General features: G+C 37.4%; 2 protein-coding genes across 2 annotated transcripts in view; both read right to left on the minus strand.

Moving 5' to 3' along the window:
• The window catches only part of MIPEP (mitochondrial intermediate peptidase), a 60,370-nt gene extending 48,564 nt beyond the window's left edge, over positions 1–11,806 (minus strand). Inside the window, exons 1-6 of the mRNA XM_034410347.3 lie at positions 11,393–11,806; positions 7,849–8,022; positions 4,816–4,904; positions 2,955–3,041; positions 1,613–1,676; positions 192–374 (exon numbers count right to left, since the gene is read on the minus strand). Coding sequence (XP_034266238.2) covers positions 192–374; positions 1,613–1,676; positions 2,955–3,041; positions 4,816–4,904; positions 7,849–8,022; positions 11,393–11,560 — 765 coding nt within the window. The 5' untranslated portion in view covers positions 11,561–11,806. The remainder of the gene's footprint in view (positions 1–191; positions 375–1,612; positions 1,677–2,954; positions 3,042–4,815; positions 4,905–7,848; positions 8,023–11,392) is intronic.
• Positions 11,807–12,930: 1,124 nt separating this feature from the next.
• Positions 12,931–18,702, minus strand: LOC117661497 (uncharacterized). The gene is made up of 4 exons (XM_034410361.2): positions 18,661–18,702; positions 18,173–18,343; positions 16,272–16,334; positions 12,931–14,134 (listed from the first exon to the last, which is right to left on the minus strand). The coding sequence occupies exons 2-4, from the start codon at positions 18,336–18,338 to the stop codon at positions 13,338–13,340; spliced, it is 1,026 nt and encodes a 341-aa protein (XP_034266252.1). The 5' UTR covers positions 18,339–18,343; positions 18,661–18,702; the 3' UTR covers positions 12,931–13,337.
• Positions 18,703–22,567: the final 3,865 nt, after the last annotated feature.

The following is a 22,567-nucleotide window of genomic DNA, read 5'->3' on the forward strand; positions in this document are numbered from 1 at the left end:
TGTGTTATCTGAATATGCCTCACTTCAAGTTACAGAAAATACTTCCTTCCTGGTTCTACTACTTGGATGATTTATTTTGCTTCATTTAAAATGGTACACTGTAAAGATGACCACTTATAAAGCTACCCATATGTATTGCTAAACAATTATACAAACCATATTGGGCTATAATACATTTTATGCATACATACCAAATCATCTGGACTTTCTGCACTGAGACTACTGATTTGGGCAAAACTGCCTTCAACTGCAAAGTTATGGCGAATGTGTTCTGGTAACACATGCTTCTCAATCTTGTTTGGAAGATGAGACCCCAGGAGAAATTCATTACATAAATCCAAAATGTTGACATTAAGATTTACTGCATTCCTGCGCTGCAAATAAGGAAAAAACATAAAATAGATATTTTTTCATACATTTCATAATATGAAATATATTGAATGAATTTCATAATATTAAAATATTTACAGAAAAAACTGAAAATAGTAGCATCCATAAATTCCACAGGCAATTAATACTACGTGCCTGTTGATGGCCAGTTTGTAAACAATAGTCTAATCAAGGAACCACCAACACTGAGAGGGCAAGCCACTAGTACATAGAATGAGCTCAAAACCCATTCCCTTCCAGCACTGATGACATTGCCTAGTTTCGTAATGAAATGTCTGCAAGAAAACAACCAAGTTCAGAAAGCATAATATTTATCTTATCTACACTAGACAACTTATGGATCCAACTGGTTTCCAGCAAATGATTGAGGTGTAACATGTGTGTTGTGAGAATTGAGGCAGCTGTTAATGGTTATCAGGCAGTGGAGAAATCCAATTTTTTTTACTACCAGTTCAGTGGGCGTGGCTTGGTGGGCGTGGCTTGGCTTGGTGGGTGTGACTGGGGAAGGATACTGCAAAATCTTCATTCCCATCCTACTCCAGGGGAAGGATACTGAAAAATCCCCAATCCCTCCCCACTCCTGGGGGAAGGATATTGCAAAATCTCCATTCCCATCCCACTCTGGGGCCAGCCAGAGGTGGTATTTGCCAGTTCTCCAAACTATTCAAAATTTCCGCTACTGGTTCTCCAAACTGCTCAAAATTTCCGCTATCGGTTCTCCAGAACCTGTCGGAACCTGCTGGATTTCACCCCTGATATCAGGTCTAATTCAGAGGGATGGTTATTACTATAGAGCCCTCTTTGGCTTGGGTCCTCATGATTTTCAGGACCGTGTACTCCATGCAAAATGCATACCCAATAGAAGTTGGTCAAAAATGAGGAAAATTTTCTTGGTGGCAACACTGTCCCTCTGGAACTGCTTGCCTCCCATGTTGTAACCTATCCAGAGTTAACTTGTGGTGAGATGGGCAAAAAATAAATTTAATAAATAAAATAAACCAATAAATAAAGTCAAGATTGTCCCCACTCTATTAAAGTTTAAAATTTATTCTGAAGGATGAGTGATATGAAACACTGCAAATAGGATTGACGGCAGTATGAAGGTATACAACATAATGCTTGTTTTTAATTGGCTGTTTTTTCAATTATTGCAAGCCACCTAGTTAAGGAATATGTGGCATCAAAATGACTGCCTAGTTTAATTTTTGTAAATAATAAATACCTGTTCTTCATTCAAATGAATACCACTGATCTCAAAATCAAACATGAAAAGCTCTGCCACTCGCCTAAAAGAATAAAATTTCATTGTCAGAAAATAATGTCAAATAAATAATAATATAAACCATATGTTACAAATCAAATATTAAGAAGGAAATTTTGTACAAAAATTATTCAGTTCAACAAAGCTTACAAAAGGTAAGCAGCTACATACTGCAGCCTACTTGTTTCTTTATTCATAGTATCATATGAAAAACAAAGATGTGTACAATTTGTTCTATTATTTAATTACTGTATTTGATAGAAATTCATTTAAAATTAAGACATGCCTCTTCAGTTTTATGACTATATATTTAGAAATACATCACAGAAAGTAAATATTGCTTGTTTTAAGTTAGCATGGAACCTTAGTTATCAGGAATATTATAATTACTAGAGAAATACTGCAAATAGATGCCAGATAACTAACACAATAATATTTGTAATTTATTGACTGACAGATGATGCTGGAAACAAATAATCATATATATGTATCCACCTTTTAGATAATGGAATATGCTTCTTTATACGTCTTAGTTAATAGGACAATAAAGTAATTTGAATTCAAAAGAGAAGAGATTATTCAAAGCACACATAAGCACACACCTTTCATCTATCAGCTCTTCCTTAAATTAATCACTGCTGCATATTTTATCCTATTCAGTTACAACCTGTAGCACAAGCTACTTTTTTAAACAATTAAAAAGAAACTAAATCTGCCAAAAACTAAAGGCAACCATACTTCGTGGATCAAACGAAACACATTATTTCATTTGATCTGTATGTACATGCCCATATATGTGCATTATTTCATTGTCTTGTTGGCCAAACTTTTATCCAGATTGAGTATAGTCTTAGTCAACTATGGTAAGAAGCATACAGAAAAAGAAAAGAATCAGAACTAAGACAAAGTAGAAACTAAAAATAATTTAAGCAGTCCAGAATAATCAAGAATGCCAAATATGATGAACAAGAGGCAATTTTTCAAATGTTTCTTTGTAATCAGAAGTAGGTTTTGAAAGGACATTAAATGATGCAGTTGAAGAAAGGAACAGCTATTAAAGGAGAAAAATGGAAATAATAGAGGTATCAATGCAAATAATAACACTTGAAAATATCAGATTCCAGCATGTTTAGTAAAAATGCTTCAAGACTGGGATAAATAATGCATTCATAGATATTATATAGTGTAAAGCAAGTTCACAATATGTTCCACAGTAAGATGTGTGCTGATTTAGTGGAATATAGTATTGCATATTCACTTTGAACATTACAAGAAAATTCTTACTGTAAAAATTAAAATGTACCTTGTTTCAGGGTCAAGAGAATCCATAACCTCTTTATCAATTAACAATCTTCTCAGACTTTGACATAAATCTACATTTGTGTTTAATCTAGAAATATAAAAAAATATAGTCAGTATTACATTTACGGTTAGGTATTACTAATTTCCGTATTTTCTATCAGGTTTTATAAACTTATTCAACTTCAGAAAAAGTTATCACGGACATAGCCAGTAGAAAGAAGACAGCAAAAGCAATTTACATCACAAATACTTTTTTTCCCCAGCATTCCCCAAGGTATGTAAGTAACTTATTAAAATGATAAACAAGGCAACAGGAAATATAATCCTAGAGTGATTCCAATCTTGGACGTTAATGTGGAATTACCATATTTTATACACTCACTTTTTCCAGAACATCTGCATGATATTTTCATCCAATTATTCAATTACTGCCTTCCTGTGTTTTCTGTGATTTTTCCATTTTTTTAAAGGCGGGAAAAAGCATGGCTTTTTGGGAGACAGGGGCAAGAACACAGAATGTAAGGGATATAGACCATTTTACTCCCCCCCCCCTTTTCTTCCTTTCTCTCCCGGGGCTGGATTTCAGTAAACCAGTATACATGTAATGGTAAGGTAGACCTTTGTTTTATGCAACTGGTTCATGTATGACATTAAGGCATAATGGATTGTTTCACATATTGCAAAAAACAAATCATACTTGTTGCCAATCACTGTGTGTGAACAATATAAGAACTGATTAATCTGACAAGCAACTTTATAACCACTCAACATTTTTTTAATGGCTGAATATAGTTTCAAGAAACATATATTAGCTCTTATAATTCCATTATAAAGAACTATAATTTCACCATGGCTTTTCTTTGGAAATATTTTATTTCTTAGTAGACTAGATGTTACTTCATGGGAATAAATTAGAATACCTTGCTATTGATTAGTGAGTAATAGAGGCACACATTCTACCTTGAATCAACCCAGGGGTGAAATCCAGCAGGTTCTGACAGGTTCTGGAGAACCGGTAGCGGAAATTTTGAGCAGTTCAGAGAACTGGTATCGGGAATTTTGAGTAGTTCAGAGAACCGGCAAATACTACCTCTGGCTGGCTCCAGTGGGGTGGGAATGGAGTTTTTGCAATACCTTCCCCCAGGAGTGGGGAGGGAATGGGGATTTTGCGGTATCCTTCCCCTGGAGTGGGGAGGGAATGGACATTTTGCAGAATCCTTCCCCTGCCACGCCCACCAAGCCACACCATGCCCAAGCCACGCCCACAGAACCGATAGTAAAAAAATTTAGATTTCACTACTGAATCAATGATTATACACATTAAGAAATTGTATAAGACTATTTCCTGCAGTACAGCACAAGCAATCAGAACAGCTCATGGCTGTAATGTTATTGTTTATCACCTATGTTATAAAAATCTCACCAGACTGTTTGCCTTCTCCTGGGAAATGAACAGATTAAGGCTTTATATTTGAGAGAAAATCACATGCCATTTGTAGCTGCGCAATGGCTCCAACCTAGATCCTTGCTTGACCCCCTCCCTGCAATCTAGCTGGCAATTCCCTAACAAGTTTATCCATCCTAATATTAAGTAGGTTCGACCTTGCTTAGCATTTTTTATAAACTCAGCCAATGTTGTTAGGTACTATTTTCTGCTATTGAGTTATTGATCACTACAGCACAGATTAACTAGACAAACCAGGTTTCCCCAATCTGAGCACCTTTCAGCTACACAGATTTCAATTCCAAGAATTCTCAAATAATATCCAGGCTGCTTAGAAATGTAGGGAGCAGAAGTTCACACATCTGGAAGATAATTGTAGAAGGTTGATACAAATTTTAAAATATTGAATAAAGCATACTTTTCTACCATAGTACCAATGCTTCTGCAGGCTTCCTCAGCAGCATCTCTGAAAGCAGGATCAGGGTGGGCTATTTTCACAAAATCAGCCTGTTATAGTAAAAAAAAATATGAAAGCACAAAAAGATGAGAAAATATTGTATTAACATTGGTTAAAAAAAAAGTTGCTAACTGCATAAACATTGCATGATTTGAAATGTTGATAAACATACATGAGTTTTCAAAGAGCTACAACTAAAATTATTCCTTAATATTTCTGTAACATGGTTGAAGAAAAAATTTGTAGATTCATTGTTCATGACAGTTTCAAGGCAAGATTGTATATAAGACCAGTAAATGTTCTACCGTAAATACTGTCAAGCGGCTGTTTGACAACATGTACATGCAACAGATAACAAGTTCTAATGTAAGTATATCTATTACGGTATTTAAAAAATCTGGGGGGAAAAGTTGTAGAGGACAATATTTATGGGCCCACCAGTGAAAACCATATCATGTGGAAGACTGAAACTTGGAATGTAAAATGTAAATGTAAATCTTCCAACAAAAAGGAATGGGAAATAGACATAAGGAAAGCAATGTGAAAACTGCTTGAAATACAGTATCTGGCATTACACTAATAGAAAGAATTAAAACAATATTCTAAGTGGAATGATGGGATAAAACAATAATACATAGACGAGATGAATTACTAAAAATGAGGATAAGAGGTAGTGACTGTATAATGTGAAGGAATAGATAAGTTTAAAAGAGGCACAGAATATGCAAAACAATTTTGCTGAAAGTAGAAATATGATTTAAGAAGAGTAAAATTTAAACAAATGCTATGTTAGCGTCCAAGAAAAAAGTTATAAAAACAATTCACAAATGCTGTGAGAATGCTGAAAAAAGGTAAGCCTGAAACTATAGATGGTGTAATTAGAGGGATTGTTGTTGTTAGTTGCAAAGTCGTGTCCCACTCTGCAACTAACCATCATGACCCCATGGACCCCCCAGAGACCGTTTAATATCACGCCTACTGCTTCAGTGACTCCATCCAGCCACCTCATTCTCTGCCATCCCCTTCAATCGGTCCCAGCATTAGGCTCTTCTCCAGTGACTCCTTCCTTCTCATTAAGTGACCAAAGTATTTCAGTTTCATCTTCAGGATCTGGCCTTCTAAAGAGCAGTCAGGGTTGATCTCCTCTAGGACTGATTGGTTTGATCGCCTTGCAGTCCAAGGTTAAATGTTAAAATATAGATATGGTCTGCTTATAGAATAGCAATGTGATGTGTACATTTGTGTCTCAAGCCTGGAAGAACATCATTATTCTTACCTAGTATAAAGGGAAACGTAGCAAGATGAAGGCAAAAATTACATGGAAATTAATTTAAGAATGCCTGGAAGGTCTTTTCTATCTTTTCAATTTTTACTGGAAGGGTAAAAAAGCTAATGTGCAAAATTTGAAAGCTGTCATATTACTTTTTTGAATCTGAGAACATCAGATTTTTGCTCTAATCCATCAGATCATTCAGAAATGTATAAATATGACAAAAAAAAAAATACTTGTATATTGAGAAAGTCTAAAGCAGGAGTCCCCAACCCCCGGTCCGTGGACTGGCACTGGGCCACAGCATGCCAGAAACCGGGCCATGCAAACAAGTGAAGCCCCATCCACAGGATGCTGGCAGCACGCAAAACCACATCCACTCCAGTCCGCAGGAAAACTTCTTTCCACAGAACTAGTCCCTGGTGCCCAAAGGTTTGGGTGCCACTGGTCTATGGTAGTGATGGTGAACGTTTTCAGCACCGAGTGCCGAAAAGGGAGCGCACACGTGTGTCTGGGCCACAACCCTGAAGAGGAGCTGCCTGGGGCACATGCGCCCCCCCAAAAATGAACTTCCGATTTCAGCTACTGAACTTCCTGTTTCAGCCAGCTACTCTTCTGGGTTTTTGGAACGCATGTGCACGTGACAATCAACCCGAAAGAGGAACGGGCGATGCCACGCGTGCCAGACGACATGGCTCTGTGTGCCACTTCAGGCACGTGTGCCATAGGTTCGCCATCACGGGTCCATGGTAAAGAAAAAAGGAGTTATATAATAGAAGTAAGGCTTGCATGAGAAATATGGAATGCTTAAAGAATTATCCAGCAGTACCTCTGGAGCAGAGACTTCTATTTTGAGAGCCAGTTTGGTGTAGTGATTAAAGCACCAGGTTAGACTTCTAATCCCCCTTTAGGCATGAAAGGTAACTTTGGGCCAGTCACTCTCTCAGCCCATAATATCAGATTCAGACAACTCCTCAATCAGTCATTTCTTGTTACTTGGTTGATACCTACTCACCCCAAAAATATGAACCTTGCACTTGTGGGGAAATGCTAGGAACCCCCCCCCCCGAATGATTCAGAACTAAGAAGGAATGAAGAGAAGGACATATTATGTCTCCTTGGTAATGTTGATAAAAAGATAGCAGAGAATAAACAGCATGCTACAAAGAACAAATGTTTCAGACTGTGTAGAAGAGCAGTCTGCTGATTGCTCTACTGCAGGGGTATCAAACTCACGGCCTGTGGGCCGGATGCGTCATGCACTAGCCACACCCACGTCCAGTTTAGCGAAAATGATAAAAGTCACGATATGTCACATGATGACGCCGTGACGACGCAAATTTGACACCCCTGCTCTAGTGTATGGAAGATATGTCAAGAGAAACAAAAGTATGTTTAAAGTAAGTAAATACAGTGAGAGTGGGATATTTGAGGACTATGTGTGGTAAATCAGGATGATCAAGAATAGAGAGATGGGTGATGAACAAAACTGGACTAAAAACAGACGTGAATGACCACTGTGTAAAATCTACATTGAGGGGATTTGATTACATAGGGGAAAAAATGAATGAAACCTTCCATAGAAGTATAGGTTTAGTACATTAATTTATAATTAATTATTTCATGTTACATTTCAGAAAGTTTCAGAATTCAAATTAACCTAGAAATACACCAGTATCAATGGATTAACAAAACACAATTTCAAAGATGTAATACTGTCTTACCAGATCTGCTACTCTACATAAAGCATCAGAGAGCTGATCAAAAACCATCACAATCTCTTTCCCAGGAGGTGTAACGCATGCTTTTTGGACCAGTCGTTCTGCTTCTTGCAATGAGTTTTTTTGAGCTTCTTGAAATCCTTCTGGACAATTAAGTTCTGGTACACCAAACAGACCCTAAACCATAGAAAAGAACATTATCAACATATTTTTTAAAGTGTAATATTCTATTCTACAATAATTTTAGAAACTGAATATGATGAACCAAAATCCTATTGACAATGTAATTTTGCCAGATAAATACCTTTACAGTAATACAGTAAGAACCAAAAGGATAATTATATTAAACACAACTCCTTTGCACATTTTCCTGAGTTCTCAATCAATTTTGATTTGGAGCCTAAATTACTTTTTCAGCATCTAATTCTGAAAAATTAGAGTTTGTTAATCTGGAGTGTTCCAATAAACTTCACATATATCTTTCCCAGCAAAACCAGTCCTCGTAATCGCAATCAAAAGGTCAGAATAATATTCTATCATGTCGGGAGTGCCAATACAGACTTATGCTGATAGTAAATGAATGTTTACTGTTTAAATAGGAATTAAAAATGAAATCTGCAAATCAGAAGTTTGTCTCCCATTCTCACATAACATTCTACATTTATATATTTTTTGCAGTCCAAACATGGTATCCTACTTCTTAGGCTTTTTCTTTCTATTCCATTCCTTGATGATCTCCCCATTTATTGTCAATATTTAGCCACTGATATATATATATGATTCTTCTCCTCCCAACCCTAGTTTTTTTCTTTTCTTTTCTTTTTTTTTTGCAAAACTTGGTGTATCTTAAAACTGAATTCTCTTTTTTTATCCAGAAATTTTCTTTAGTATCTGGATGCTTACTTAGAAAATTCAAGTAGCTGTTAATAATTAATCTACCTTTAATAAGCAATTAACTACCTTTGGAAACTGTAATTTGATTTATATGAATAACAATAAACTACCAATCACTGGTCATTAAGTGAATTATCTGCAGTCATTAAGCACAACATTATGTGATCACAACTTGTGACTTACTGTTGGCTTCTCCATTAATTTTGCTTGTTGGATGTTGGTTATGAATGGAGATATTGCAACCATCATAAATGTGCACTGGTTGCAATACACCCAAATGGTGAATATATGATTGTGTGAAAGCTACGATGGTCATAAGTTAAAGGATCAGTTGTAAACTTATTTTTTTCAGTGCTATAGTAAGGTTGAACAGTCATTAAATAGAACAGTCATTAACGAAGGACTATCAGTACTGTACTATGAAGCTAACCATCTAATTGGGCTCCCAAAACTCAGCAGTGGAAAATGTGATAGGTTAATTTAGATTTTAGTGTGTCCTATATCGAATCATTAAGCTCGAAGCTGATGTTGAGAATAGCGGACAGTAACAAAGGGCAGAAAATCAGCAGTAACGACTCTGAGCAGTAACTAAGGGGAAAATATATTGTCCCACACGTTCCAAAGATCTGAACTGAGATCTCTAGAGAAAGTGAAAGAAATGATTAACATCTTTTTTCGCTTCTTCCAACAATTCTTCAGGCAAGTCCTTAAATGAGTACGTGTGTTGGATAAATGTACTTTTGCCATTCACAAATAAGTAACTTTGGATCTTTTTCCTTAATAAATAAATTAACAAGTATAAACTTTTTGACTAATTACTTTAATTGGCCTAATTTATTTAGTTTTAGGACTCGTGGAGAAAGGTTTCAAAAGGGTTCACAAACTTTTAAGCACTACTGTAGCAGTGGCTGCCTGCTTGAAAGTGGTATTATATGAAGAGTTGTAAAATAAAAGGTAACAGTATATTGTCATACATTGTTTCAATTTAACTTTCCCCAATGCTGAGAACCACAACCTAGCCTCTATCCAGAACACCACAAAATGATTTTTAGCATCCTTGAGCAACCTGGGCAGCCTCCGGAAGTGATTTTTAATTCCCAGAATCCCTTAACATAACCGAGGCCAAGAATTAAAAGCCCACAAATCTGATGAGATTCAGATTGGGATTGACTGTTTTAAATTCCAGAAAGGCAGATTCTAGTGCACCTTAGGAAGAACTTTATAAACCAAGTTCAATGTTAAGAGGGCTTTCATTCTTCACTTGTCAGGGGATTCGGCTTCCAATCATTTTAAAATTTGTGCCCCAAAGAGAGCTAGCCTGGTATAATGGTAAAGGTGCTGGTCTAAAAACTAGGAAAAGGTATGAAAGCCCACTGGGTAACTTTGGGCCAGTCACACTCTCTCAGCCCAACCCACCACACAATATATGGATAATAATAGTAACAGTTCAGAGAACTGTTGAATCAATATTGAGAGTATTGAGCACTCTCAGAATATTGAGAAATCAATACTGATTCAAAAGCACCAAAAAAACAATAGTGACAAACATGCCCATCTGCCTGTCCTTGGAAAGAAGTAGAAAGGTAGGAAAAAAATGCCAAATCCAGTCTAAACACCTGGCTGACCATGTGATGAGTCATAATAGTTAAATGCCCCTTTCCTACTCTCTGAACATAATATCGCCAACTTTCATAATAATAGTAGCCATTAAATCACATCTGCCTATGCTAAATCCTTGGGAATAGGTGGATAAAAAATGACAATTCCAGTCTGGCTGACTGTGCAACAAACCAAACCAAATAATAATAATGCGCCCTTCCATCTCTCTAATACAGCACATAATAAATAGTAGTAGTAGTAGTAGTAGTAGTAGTAGTAGTAGTAGTAGTAGTAGTAGTAGTAATAATAATAATAATAATAATAATAATAATAATAATTCAGTTGACTGAGTTTCATGTTTAATGAATAAAGTAAATAATGATGATGATGATGATAATAATAATAATATAACAACAACAACACCTGCAATAACACCAGCGGAACTGCAAAAAACTGCGCTACTTGGAACATTGTACATCTTAAGAAGGTACTTGGTTGATACCTAGGACGCTGGCAGCGACCCGTCTCAACCATTAGCACCAGTCAATAGTATTTGTGATGCATTTTTTAATGTTCACTTGACTGAGTTTCATATTTAATGATTAAAGTAAATAATAATAATAATAATAATAATAATAATAATAATAATAATAATAATAATAATAATAATAATAGTAAATTGCAGAAGGCAGCTTTACTGGGAACAGCTTCCATCCTGCCACGATATCTGTTAACACTGTCAAACATCCAGATTTGCCTATCCCAGGGACTCAGTAGGTAGACAAAAATACCAAATCCAGTCTGAACATCTGGCTGACTGTGCGATGATTATTGTTATTGTTGTTTTGTTGTTGTTGTTGTGCCGTTTTAGCTCTGTGAATTCAGCATCCCCAACATGCACAATAATCCCTTGCCATGGCATGGCTATGGCAAAGGATTACGGAAGCTGTAATCCAGCTCATTTGGAAGAAAGCTGCTGAGTCTCTTTTAACATAGAAGCCAAAGGATATTCTGGACATTTTCTGCCCCATCTCACTCCACGCCCGCCTCTCACCGTTTTCTGCCCCACCGCCAGCCGCTGCTGTTGGGCATTGAAGGCGGCGGCCACCGGGGACCAGCTGGTGCTGACCCATTTCTGGGTGCCGCCGCCGAGCCGGCCCAGCCTCGCTTGCTTCAAGCAGCCCGAAGCCCTGCGCGCCACCCGGTGCCATCCAGCCCACATGGTAGCCAGGAGACCGCTCGCCTCGGAGAGACGCACCGCCTCCAAAACGGCCAATCGGTTCCGGATTGCGGGGACGGCCTCTTCCGCGGCCCGGCCGTGAGAAGGAGCGTCGGCGCAACCTGCTTTTCCCCCGCCCTCCGGCGGGTTTGCTCGGCCTTACACTCTCGTTAAGGCGCCTTCGGTAGGAACAGGACGGACTTCAACTCCCAGAATTCCCCAGCCAAAGCACTAGCTACAGAGGTCTTCAAACTTGGCAAACTTGAATTCTGGGAGTTGAAGTCCACAAGCTGCCAAGTTTGAAGACCTAGCAGAAGCAGAATGCTGCAGAGGAAGGCGTACTTGCTCTTCCACTACCTAACACCAACGACAGCTATTAATAGTAGTTTGTTTTTTTTCCTCCGACAGATAAAATGTAAACTTTTCCCAAGTCGAATGAGATTTTGGCTGCTAACTAGACACACCTGCATCATTTTCTTTTACAATACAGATTTGGTTTTCCATCTTTTTGTTCTGGGGGGATTTATTTTTTTTTTTACTTTTTTCCAGTCTATCAGGAAGGATGAATTATTATTATTATTATCATCTCTTTTATACATTTAAAAATTCAGTCAACTGGACATATTATTATCTTTATTCATTAAATATGAAACTCAGTCAACTGAACATTCAAAAATGCATCACAAATACAAATAATAATTAAATTCACAAATATTATTATTATTATATTTTGTTATTTATTTTTATTTATTATTACTTAATATTTAATCTTATTTTAAATTAATTATTAAATTAATAAATAATAATTTATTATTAATAATAAATTCATCTTTAAATTGTAATCAGCAAAACCCCAATAAAAACAACTCTCTATTTATCTGTAAACAAGTAAATCATATTTTTCTTTCTTTCTTTTCTTATATACACGACCTGGTCATTTTTTCTAAAAATACAAATTAAAAAAATATACCATTTCTTAATATCTATAAACAAATCTTCAAAACCTATTTTAAAGTTTTCTTTCCAGTGAATCTGTCTCACCTGTTTTAACAACTTTCCAAAACCAACATTCTAATCACCCTTTTGCTTTTTATTTCCTTGGTTTATTTCTGATTTGATTTTGTACCTTTTTCGGATTCCAAGCAATCCACAAAACTCCAGGGCAACAGCAACTAAAAATTTAAATAAACTAGATTTTTTTTCCCCAAGCAAGGGATTATTACTTTTCTTTTCTAAAGGACAAACCTGGCTTTTTCTAATATACACAAGAAAGCATGATTAAAACAAATAATGATTGAATGTGATATGTGATCAAGGAATCACTCTACTGAAGACTGAGGACAGTAGAAATGAAAAATAAGAGAAACCCAGGATTATTTCTTATCTTGAAAAAAAACTAATTTTGTTTTATTTAAACATATTTAGGTATAAATATATAACAGTGGATTGTGTGGTTTTATTAACCAGTCTAAAATATTTTTGTAAAAAGTTAAAACAGGTTTAGTCGATTAAAAGAATACTGTGATTAAATAATTATGTAAGATATTAGCATTTTGTATTAGTGTTGGTGCAATCGTAGATTTTCTGAAAAAAATAGCAAAAATATACTTAGGAACCGTATAAACAAAATAATGCACAAGTGGTGTTCAGCATCATTCTGCAAAAAAAAAAAAAAAAAAAAAAGACTGGGAGTTCTTGATTTGGCTTCATGAACTTTGATGGAAACTTCATGTGAAAACAAAGCTATGCCATATAATTGACATATTCAAAACCAAGCAGTTTATATGCTGGAGGACGCAGATGCTGGTGCTTCTGAGGTACTAAATAGAAGAAAGCCACTGAAGATCGTGTCATCATCTGGATCTGCATACAATCCATTGAAAGTCTCTCCTCCATAAGACTGCAGCCATATCCGATCCCCTTTCTGAAGTTCCAGGACGATTCCTCCAGATGCCTGGTCTTCGGCCCCTTGGTACATGTCTGCAGTGTGGAGCATCCTGTGCTCGTTTTTAACTAGAGCTACTCTCATATTCCTTGAAAAAACAGTGATGTGGTAGGTAAAATAATAGACCCCAGGGATTTGGCAGGTGAACACTCCGGTTTCGGTGCTATAATGGTCGAAGCTGTTGTATAAGACTTTATCAAATTTGATGGGAACATTGAGTGGAGGAAATTTAGCGGTAAGGCCCACACTGAAAGCGCTTCTGGCAATAACTGGGGTACTGCCAAGATTCCCTTTTTCGCCTTGTGATCCCTTCCAACCCCTTTCTCCCTGATTGCCTTTACTGCCCTTTGGTCCGGGGCCCCCTATCTCTCCTTTAGGACCCACGTGGCCTTTTGGACCGATGGGCCCCTTTAATCCTATTTCACCTTGAATTCCAATTTCACCTTTTTGTCCTTTGGGGCCAATTGGCCCAAGGTCCCCTTTTATCCCTTTCCTTCCCTGCGGTCCTAGCTCCCCCTGTTGACCTTTGTCTCCTACTGGTCCCGGAATTCCTTTTGGCCCAAATTTCCCAGGCCAGCCTCGCTCTCCTTTATCACCTTTGTTCCCTTTTTCTTCAACTCTGCCGTCAGCCCCTAAATGGAAAGGAAAGACCAGTTAATCTTTTACAGAGTTGTGAAAGCATCAGTCATCTGAGGGATGGAAGCAGAAATCCAAGATAATAGGAAGAGGTGTTTGTTATTCCTGTATTAGCTAACACAAAACCAAGAGCAGATGAGATGAGGCTGCCTTTGATTTTTCAGGACTAGAAGGAAAAAGAAGACGATGCGAGGATCTCCCAAGCAAACATATGAAATAGGAGGGTCTCAAATTATGTCAGAAAGAACAAGTCTGGATAATTGGAGTCTTTGGGGACTTCCACCAAAAGTGTGTTTTTCCTTCTAAAATTCCTTAACACTATTAGGCCTGCTTGGGCCCGGCCAGAAACCATATCCAGAGCTCTTGACAGAGTTAAGTTTTGTACTCCAGCCTGAGGTCCAATGGCAGAAAATGATGTAATCTTTGGCTGTGTTTAATGTAGCATCATGGCTTAACAAATATATATATACAGGTAGTCCTCAACTTAAAACCGCAGTTGAGCCCAACATTTCTGTTGTTAAGTGAGACATTTGTTAAGTGAGTTTTGCCCCATTTTATGACCTTTCCTGCCACAGTTGTTAAGTGAATCTGGCTTCCCTATTGAGTTTGCTCGTCAGAAGTTCTCAAAAGGGGATCACATGACCTCGAGAAACTGCAACCGTCATAAATATGAACCAGTTGCCAAGCATCTGAATTTTGATCTCGTGGCCATGGGGATTCTGCAAAGGTTGTAACTGTGAAAAACAATCATTGGAATGTAAATAACATGACCATGGGGATGCTGAGATGGTCATAAGTATGGAAAATGGCCCTAAGTCACTTTTTTCAGGGCTATTGTAACTTCGAACGGTCACTAAACAAACTGTTGTAAATTGAGTACTGCCTGTATCTATAAAAAAAACTCCCTTTAAAAAGTTTGAGACAGGTGATAAATTCCTGCTTCTGTGTGCATAAAAGTGTTTTTCTAGAACTAATTCCAAAGCACTAGACAAAAACTACTGTATTAAAAACTACCGGTATAACGTCTTGGTCCATGACATCTAAAATCAAATTATGTACCGAAGATTCTACCAGTAGAAGAGTACAGGAATATCACTATGCTGTCAGGAAATCAAATATGCTCTCAATATGGAAGATATTGAGATATCTTTGGCCACTTTGGCCATCTGATAAAATGGCCAAAGTGGACCAAAGTCATGATCAGTGCTGCATGCTAAGCAGGAGTGAAATCCAGCAGGTTCTGACAGGTTCTGGAGAACTGGTAGTTGAAATTTTGAGTATTTTGGAGAACAGGCAAATACCACCTCTGGCTGGCCCCAGAGTGGGGTGGGAATGGAAATTTTGCAGTATCCTTCCCTGCCACGCCTACCAAGCCACGCCCACCAAGCCACACCCACAGAACTGGTAGTAAAAAAAATTGGATTTCACCACAGATGCTAAGCCTTCCAAACTGCAGTGGGACTCCAGTAACTGGCAAGACATCAAATCTGATGCATTGCATTTTCTTCTCACGGAGTGAGAAATTTATGGGCCTCAACTTTCCTCAACCTGGTCCCTGTTGGATAATCTAAATGTACCATATCTGGAGGGCATCAGATTAGGGAAGGCTGGTAGACCCCGTTTTTCTGGCTTTTTATAACATTTTATAAATTGATATGATGGTTATCAGTTGTTATTTGGAAAATTGCATCTTGGACAATTTGTCCATGAAGTTATAATAAATATCCTGTTTCCCCAAAAATAAGGCATCTCCTGATAATAAGCCCTTGAGCGCATGTGCTAAAATACCCCCCCCCCAAAAATAAGCCGTCCCCAAAAATTATTTAAACGCAGAGCTGGAGCTGAGGAGCCCCAACTTGCTCCACGCGCCCCAAAATAATAAGACCTCTCCGAAAATAAGGCCAAGCGCTTATTTCAGGGTTCAAAAAAATATAGGACAGGGTCTTATTTTTGGGGAAACACGGTAGTTTAAATAAAAAAATAATTATTATATAGCTGTTTGATCAACAATCATTCTATTTGTTTTCCCGAAACAAAACATAGGTATATATCATAGTCAACATCTAATCACAGGACATTACTAGTATATAAGCACAACCTTGTATTCTGGATGAGACCAGTTTTGGTTCCTACCTGGTTCTCCCTTATTTCCATTGATGCCATCTCGGCCTGACTTTCCTGGATTTCCTGGGTCACCTAATAGTAGCAACATATAGTAATTGTTCATATCCATGAGATAACATTCAGAACTTCAAACAGATGCCTTCCTAATTCACTGAAGTATAAAGAAAAGGAGATGCTATAGCACAATCAGACTTGCAAGATTTTGTTGTTATAGCCTCTCTATAAAGAATAGTTCTAGAATTCCTGTGGAGTTGATTACTTTGGTCCATATAGTGGGGCAGATATCAATAATTAAAGGACAAAGAAAATGAAAGAAAGAGTATCCTGTGTTTCATAACTGGCTAAATGAGATGGGTTGGCTCAGGTTTAATGTATTCTGCACACACTTCTTCACCACATAATAAAGTATCAGTGTGATATAAAGGATGAATGTATTGGGCTAGATCTGTGAAAATTTAGTAGATGACTTTGAGCCAGTCATTCTGAACCCAGCCTGTCTTAAAAGGGTGTTGTTGTATGGCATAATTAGAGGAAATTACAAATACACTGTTCTAAGTTCTTAGAGAAAAAGCAGGATAGAACTGAATAGAACTGAATAGAATAGAATAGAATAGAATAGAATAGAATAGAATAGAATAGAATAGAATAGAATAGAATAGAATTCTTTATTGGTCAAGAATTTGTCCTTGGTGCATATGCTCTCAGTATACGTAAAGAAAAAATAAAATATATTCGTCAAGAATCGTAAGATACAACACTTAGTGATAGTCATAGGATACTAATAAGCAATCAAATCATACTAGGAACCAATAAAAACATTGAATTAATAAACAATAATAATTAATGAGACTTTTGTACATTAGTCTGCTGGTCGTGCCTTGTTGGACCTGTGATTTTAGAATTAATCAGAGGTTGATTGCAGCAGCTAAAAATACTTCTAACATATTTTGTATTGCTCTTTCAGTTCTCATGACTCCTTGGCTGAAACAATCAACGACCTGTCACGTTGCTTTCAATTGAAATTGTGCAGTGAGTGTGTGCAGTGTGTTACAGGTAGAAAGATATTGAATTGAACCTGACTAAAGATGTATTGTATTTTTTTAAATCTAAGGTGATTTATCTTTGATATCTTACTATGTTTTAGATTAAATTAAGATGAAATTAAGAGGCTTAATGAATGGTAATTTTTAATATGTACATTATGAGTATTTTAAGATATTTTATAGATTTAGGGTTATTTCTTTAAACTCAGAAAAAATGAATTAATAATGTTATGGTTTAGCAGGTAATTTGAAGTTAGGTAATGATAGTTAATTGAATAGTTAATTGAATAAAACATAGTTAAACAAACCATAGCTTAGCATTTTGTCTGAATCAGACCATTTTCTCCTCGGGTAGTATTTAACATGTACATATGCTTAATTTTGTCACTGGCAGTGACTCTGTATCAATGAGGCATCTCCTGCTTGTGTCAATGAGGCAATGCCATGAATGGCAATACTATAGCTCTAGTATATATATTCAGTACATTACATATGGTGGACGATAAGAATTTATTCCTTGTGACACTAAAATTTTGTTGACATTTATCAATTTGTTAGGGATAGGGATTGTTGGTTTTATCACCTGGATAATTCTGGTGTTGTGACAGGGAAGAAGCTGCAGATTTCAGTCACATCCAATCATTCTTCTTCGAAATGTATATTAAATTTAACTTTCCTTTGATTTAAATTACATTTTTATAACATCTTCATTAGCTATTTGGTATGAACTTCAGGAGTCAACTATCAGGCTGCTGATTGACCGTTACAGCTTCGGACAAAGATTGGAGTATTGAGGATATGTTTTTATGCATGCTTCAGAAACATTGTAATGAACATACAGTTCATTACAATAAAACAATATGATACCTGTGTCTCCTTTTTCACCCTTTGTTCCGTCTCGTCCGTCTCGTCCTGGAATGCCATTGTGTCCAGGATTCCCAGGAATTCCAGGATATCTTTCAACACAGCTGTTCTGTCCTGGTGTTTCTTCTGTGCTGACTGCAACAGCCAGCAAAAGAATCCAGAGTTTCATCTTATCTAATTTCAAATAAAAGAATCAATATATTGCTGGTTTTATAAAATCACTAGCTACCACACTTTTCCAAGTAAATGCTAAACTTGAGTCATAAAGAGGTATTAGAGTTTCAGTGACCATTATTCATAATCCTGAAAAATATACTTTTAGTACATCATATACATTTAGTACATCAAGTGTCTTGAACTTGGAACTTCCATTATCTTCTAGCCAATATCACCAATAGTAGCTGTTTGAGGAAGGCTATCAATAGGTAATGTGGAAGAATAATAGGTTTTATGAAGGAAATTATTCTAACTAGTTTGCATTCAAGGCTTACCTTGACTTATTGCTGCTCAGATGGATGTTTTTTAGACATATTGTACTTTCCTCCAACGGTTGTACATGAAGGAAAAATAAGGATAATCATTTAATTGGTTACTAAGTTCTAAAGAGTGTTATTCAGTCTTCAGAAATGTTCAATGATTAATGTAGAGATAGATGCCAAGATGTTGATGCAGAATGATTTTAGTATTTAAATATTAATCATCAGCAAAACTGCCAAATGCTGATAATAACTGCACAGCATTCTACCACCTTCTACACAACGGGGGCTTCGAAGTTATATTGGATATGCAATTGTACTGATCTGAGCTTCTGCTTCCCTGTATACATGTTTCCTTGTATTTTCATTTTTTCTTTTTCATTTTATTAAATTTGTATACCGCCCTACTCCCGAAGGACTCAGGACGGTGAACAGCCATAAAATAAAACATATAAATACAAAATTTAAAATAGAGATAAAACAAATTAAATAAATTTGGCTGAACCATTTTGAAACCCCAATTTAAAACCAAATTTAAAATTCCCATTTAAAAAGAGGAAAAGTTTAGGTCAGGCCAGCTTGATGGAATAGGAACGTCTTAAGTGCACGGCGGAAGGTACGCAGATCCGGAATCCTCCGTATCTCGGGGGGGGGAGCTCGTTCCAGATTGTAGGTGCCCCCACAGAGAAGGCTCTCCCCCTGGGGGCCGCCAGTCGACATTGTTTGGCCGATGGCACCCGGAGGAGCCCCTCTCTATGGGAGCGTACTGGTCGGTGGGAGGCTATTGGTGATAGCAGGCGGTCCCGCAAATAGCCAGGTCCTAAGCCATGGAGCGCTCTGAAGGTGATAACCAAAACCTTGAAGCGCACTTGGAAGACCACCGGGAGCCAGTGCAGCTCGCGCAGGAGAGGCGTTACATGGGAGCGCCACGTCACTCCCATCACCACCCGCGCGGCCGCACTCTGCGCCAGTTGGAGCCTCTGAGTTCTCCTCAAGGGGAGCCCCATGTAGAGAGTGTTACAATAGTCCAGATGGGAGGTGATGAGGGCATGAGTGACCATGCGTAACGAGTCCCGATCCAGAAAGGGACACAACTGGTGGATCAGGCGGACCTGATGAAAAATCCTCCCGGTCACGGCCGTCAAGTGCTCTTCTAAAGACAGCCGTGAATCCAGGAGGACACCCAAGTTGCGAACCCTTTCCGTGGGGGCCAATGCTTCGCCCCCAATAGTCAGCGATGGCACCAGCTGACTATATCGGGACGTCGGAAACCACAGCCACTCGGTCTTGGATGGGTTGAGCCTGAGCCTGTTTCTCCCCATATGTATGTATGTATGTATGTATGTATGTATGTATGTATGTATGTATGTATCAGTGGTGGGTTGCCCCCAGTTCGCACCGGTTCTGTAGAACCAGTAGTAAAACCGGCGGGAGGCTCTGCCCACTGACCCCGACATCATCAAAATGCTTCTGTGCATGCGCAGAAGCTTCTGCCTTTAGTAAAGGTAAATAGAACCCACCCCTGATATGTATGTTTCAAGGGGAAAAGATCCTTGCCCCTTTGAAAAAGAATGTACAAAAACAACTTCCTTACTCTTCTACAAGACCAGAACTGCTATTAATCTTTTCATTTCACTAAGATAGAACTTAATTAAGGACTACCTGATGATGATGATGATGATGATGATTGTATGGTGTTGTTACATTAGCCAGGAGACCACAATGCTATTGCAGTGTAGTAGTTTGGCAGCCAATTTACCAGCTCTATTGTAGGGCAAAGTTTTGTGTTTCCCAAGGTGGCTTAGCACCAGAAAGTAAGTTGAGTGGCTCTTCTTACAGCATCATTCTAGGCCCCCTTCCTTCTCTGAGGTCACTGATAAATGGGCACCGCAACCAGGAAGGTTCAGAGCTGGAAGGAATCTGACTGCCTGCACAGAACACTAACCCGTCTCCCCATCGAAGTGGTACCTATCTATCTACTTTATAGAATATGCTTTCAAACTGTTATGTAGGCAGAAGCTGAGGCGAGTGACAGGAGCTTTTAGTTAGGATTTTAACCTCTGGAGTAAAGATCATCTCTAGTGTCATTAAGCCACTGAGCTACTGGGCCTCTTTGGCTACCTGATGACTACATAATGATACCATATCCATGAAGGGTATAACAACTATTCCTCCTTTTGTATTCTCAATGTCAATAATACAAGTTAACATGTGAACACAGAACCCTTGACCAATGGATATTCATTTGGGGAGGTCTGATTTAATCCCAAAAATTTTGGCAACTGTAATAGCATCTCAATGGCTTATTCAAATTCTTTAGAGTTTGTTGGTTATGGTACGGTTCCTCAAAAATTTCTGGAGAATTAAATGGTTTGACAATGAAAATTAGGGAAAGTTGAACAGATCACTTCAAGTTCAGCAAGAGACAGAAGACCTAAAGATAAGGAAATAATTCCTCCTTTGCAATTGCAGGAAATCAGAAGATTAAAGCTGGTCATTTTTATTTCAGCAAAACGAGTAATATATTAACATTTCCCCCAAAAAAGGAAGACACTTGTTAATAACTAATCAGCCTCATAAATAAGCAGTGTTAGTCTCAAAGGTGCTTTTTCAAACAGAACTGGACTGTTTTGTCGTTGACAAAAAAGAACAAAATGTTTTGTTTTGATTACGCAGACAAGCAGTGACAACATGTTCAGAGCACAGAAATGATTTAAAAAAAGGTGTAGTTTTCAAAATCTCTACTGCTGTTTTGTCATTTTAGATATGATAGAAAGCTCACTATCAACAAATGCCTTTGGCAATGATTTCACATTAAATTGTCTTCTAGACTGTTATGAACAGTGAATCAAATGACAAGGTACATTATAATGGTTGACAGAGAAGCTAATAGGGGCATAAATAATACTACTACTTTTGTAAGTAATTATAAGGCCATTTCTAAACATTAGCTTGGGAGTCAGGTTATTTCTGAACACGTTTATCATATTTTGTTTACTAGTTTTTTTTCATATTGATTATTCTATTCTATTCTATTCTATTCTATTCTATTCTATTCTATTCTATTCTATTCTATTCTATTCTATTCTATTCCATTCCATTCCATTCCATTCCATTCCATTCCATTCCATTCCATTCCATTCTTCACCAAGAGTTGTTTTGGATAATGAGATAGAAAGCATATACTAAAATAAATAAACCCATAACTAACTTTTTAGAAAGAGTGCTCCAGAACTCTTCTGAGTGTCAGGTCCCAGGTGCAGGATGAAGCAAGAAGACAAAAAAACAAAAACAAAAAAAAAACAAAACAAAACCAAGAGTTATGGCCTTAAGAACAGTCCCTCCCATTTCACCCAGTGATCCTCTGTGCCTGACATGTCACTTGTACTATTTCTGAATGGAATGCAGCAAATAGAATATGTACACATAATTGAACAACCCACTTTATTTTATGGTTTACTGTGAATGACCATGTAAAAGCCAACTAGATGATTTTGGGCCAGTCACTCTCTCTCAGCCCAACTCACCTCACAGGATTGTAGTGTTGGGGAAAATAGGAGGAAGGAGTAGTATTATCAAGTATTGCCATCTGGAATTACTTATAAAATAATAAAGGTGGGATAAAATATATATATTTAAAAATAGCCCCAAGACTCAGTGGTCCACATCTGATATCCCATGCCTCTTGTGCAAATTATTAGTGGTGAAATTATTTCTTGGTGTTAGTATTAGGCTGATGACAAAGGAGTAATTTTAGTGAAAACTCAAAACTGTTCCTCTCCTTTTCTTAGTCATTTGACACACAAACATATAGTTTAAGTGTAGATTATCAAATAACACACTTGGCTGAATTCACAAAACCCATTAAGTTGCAGACCATATAGAGAGCATGCTAGGATTTACATGTCATGTTTAGGCAAAA

This window comes from Pantherophis guttatus, chromosome 5 (genome assembly GCF_059756535.1).
Source record: "Pantherophis guttatus breed Tessera chromosome 5, ASM5975653v1, whole genome shotgun sequence".
NCBI lineage: Eukaryota > Metazoa > Chordata > Lepidosauria > Squamata > Colubridae > Pantherophis > Pantherophis guttatus.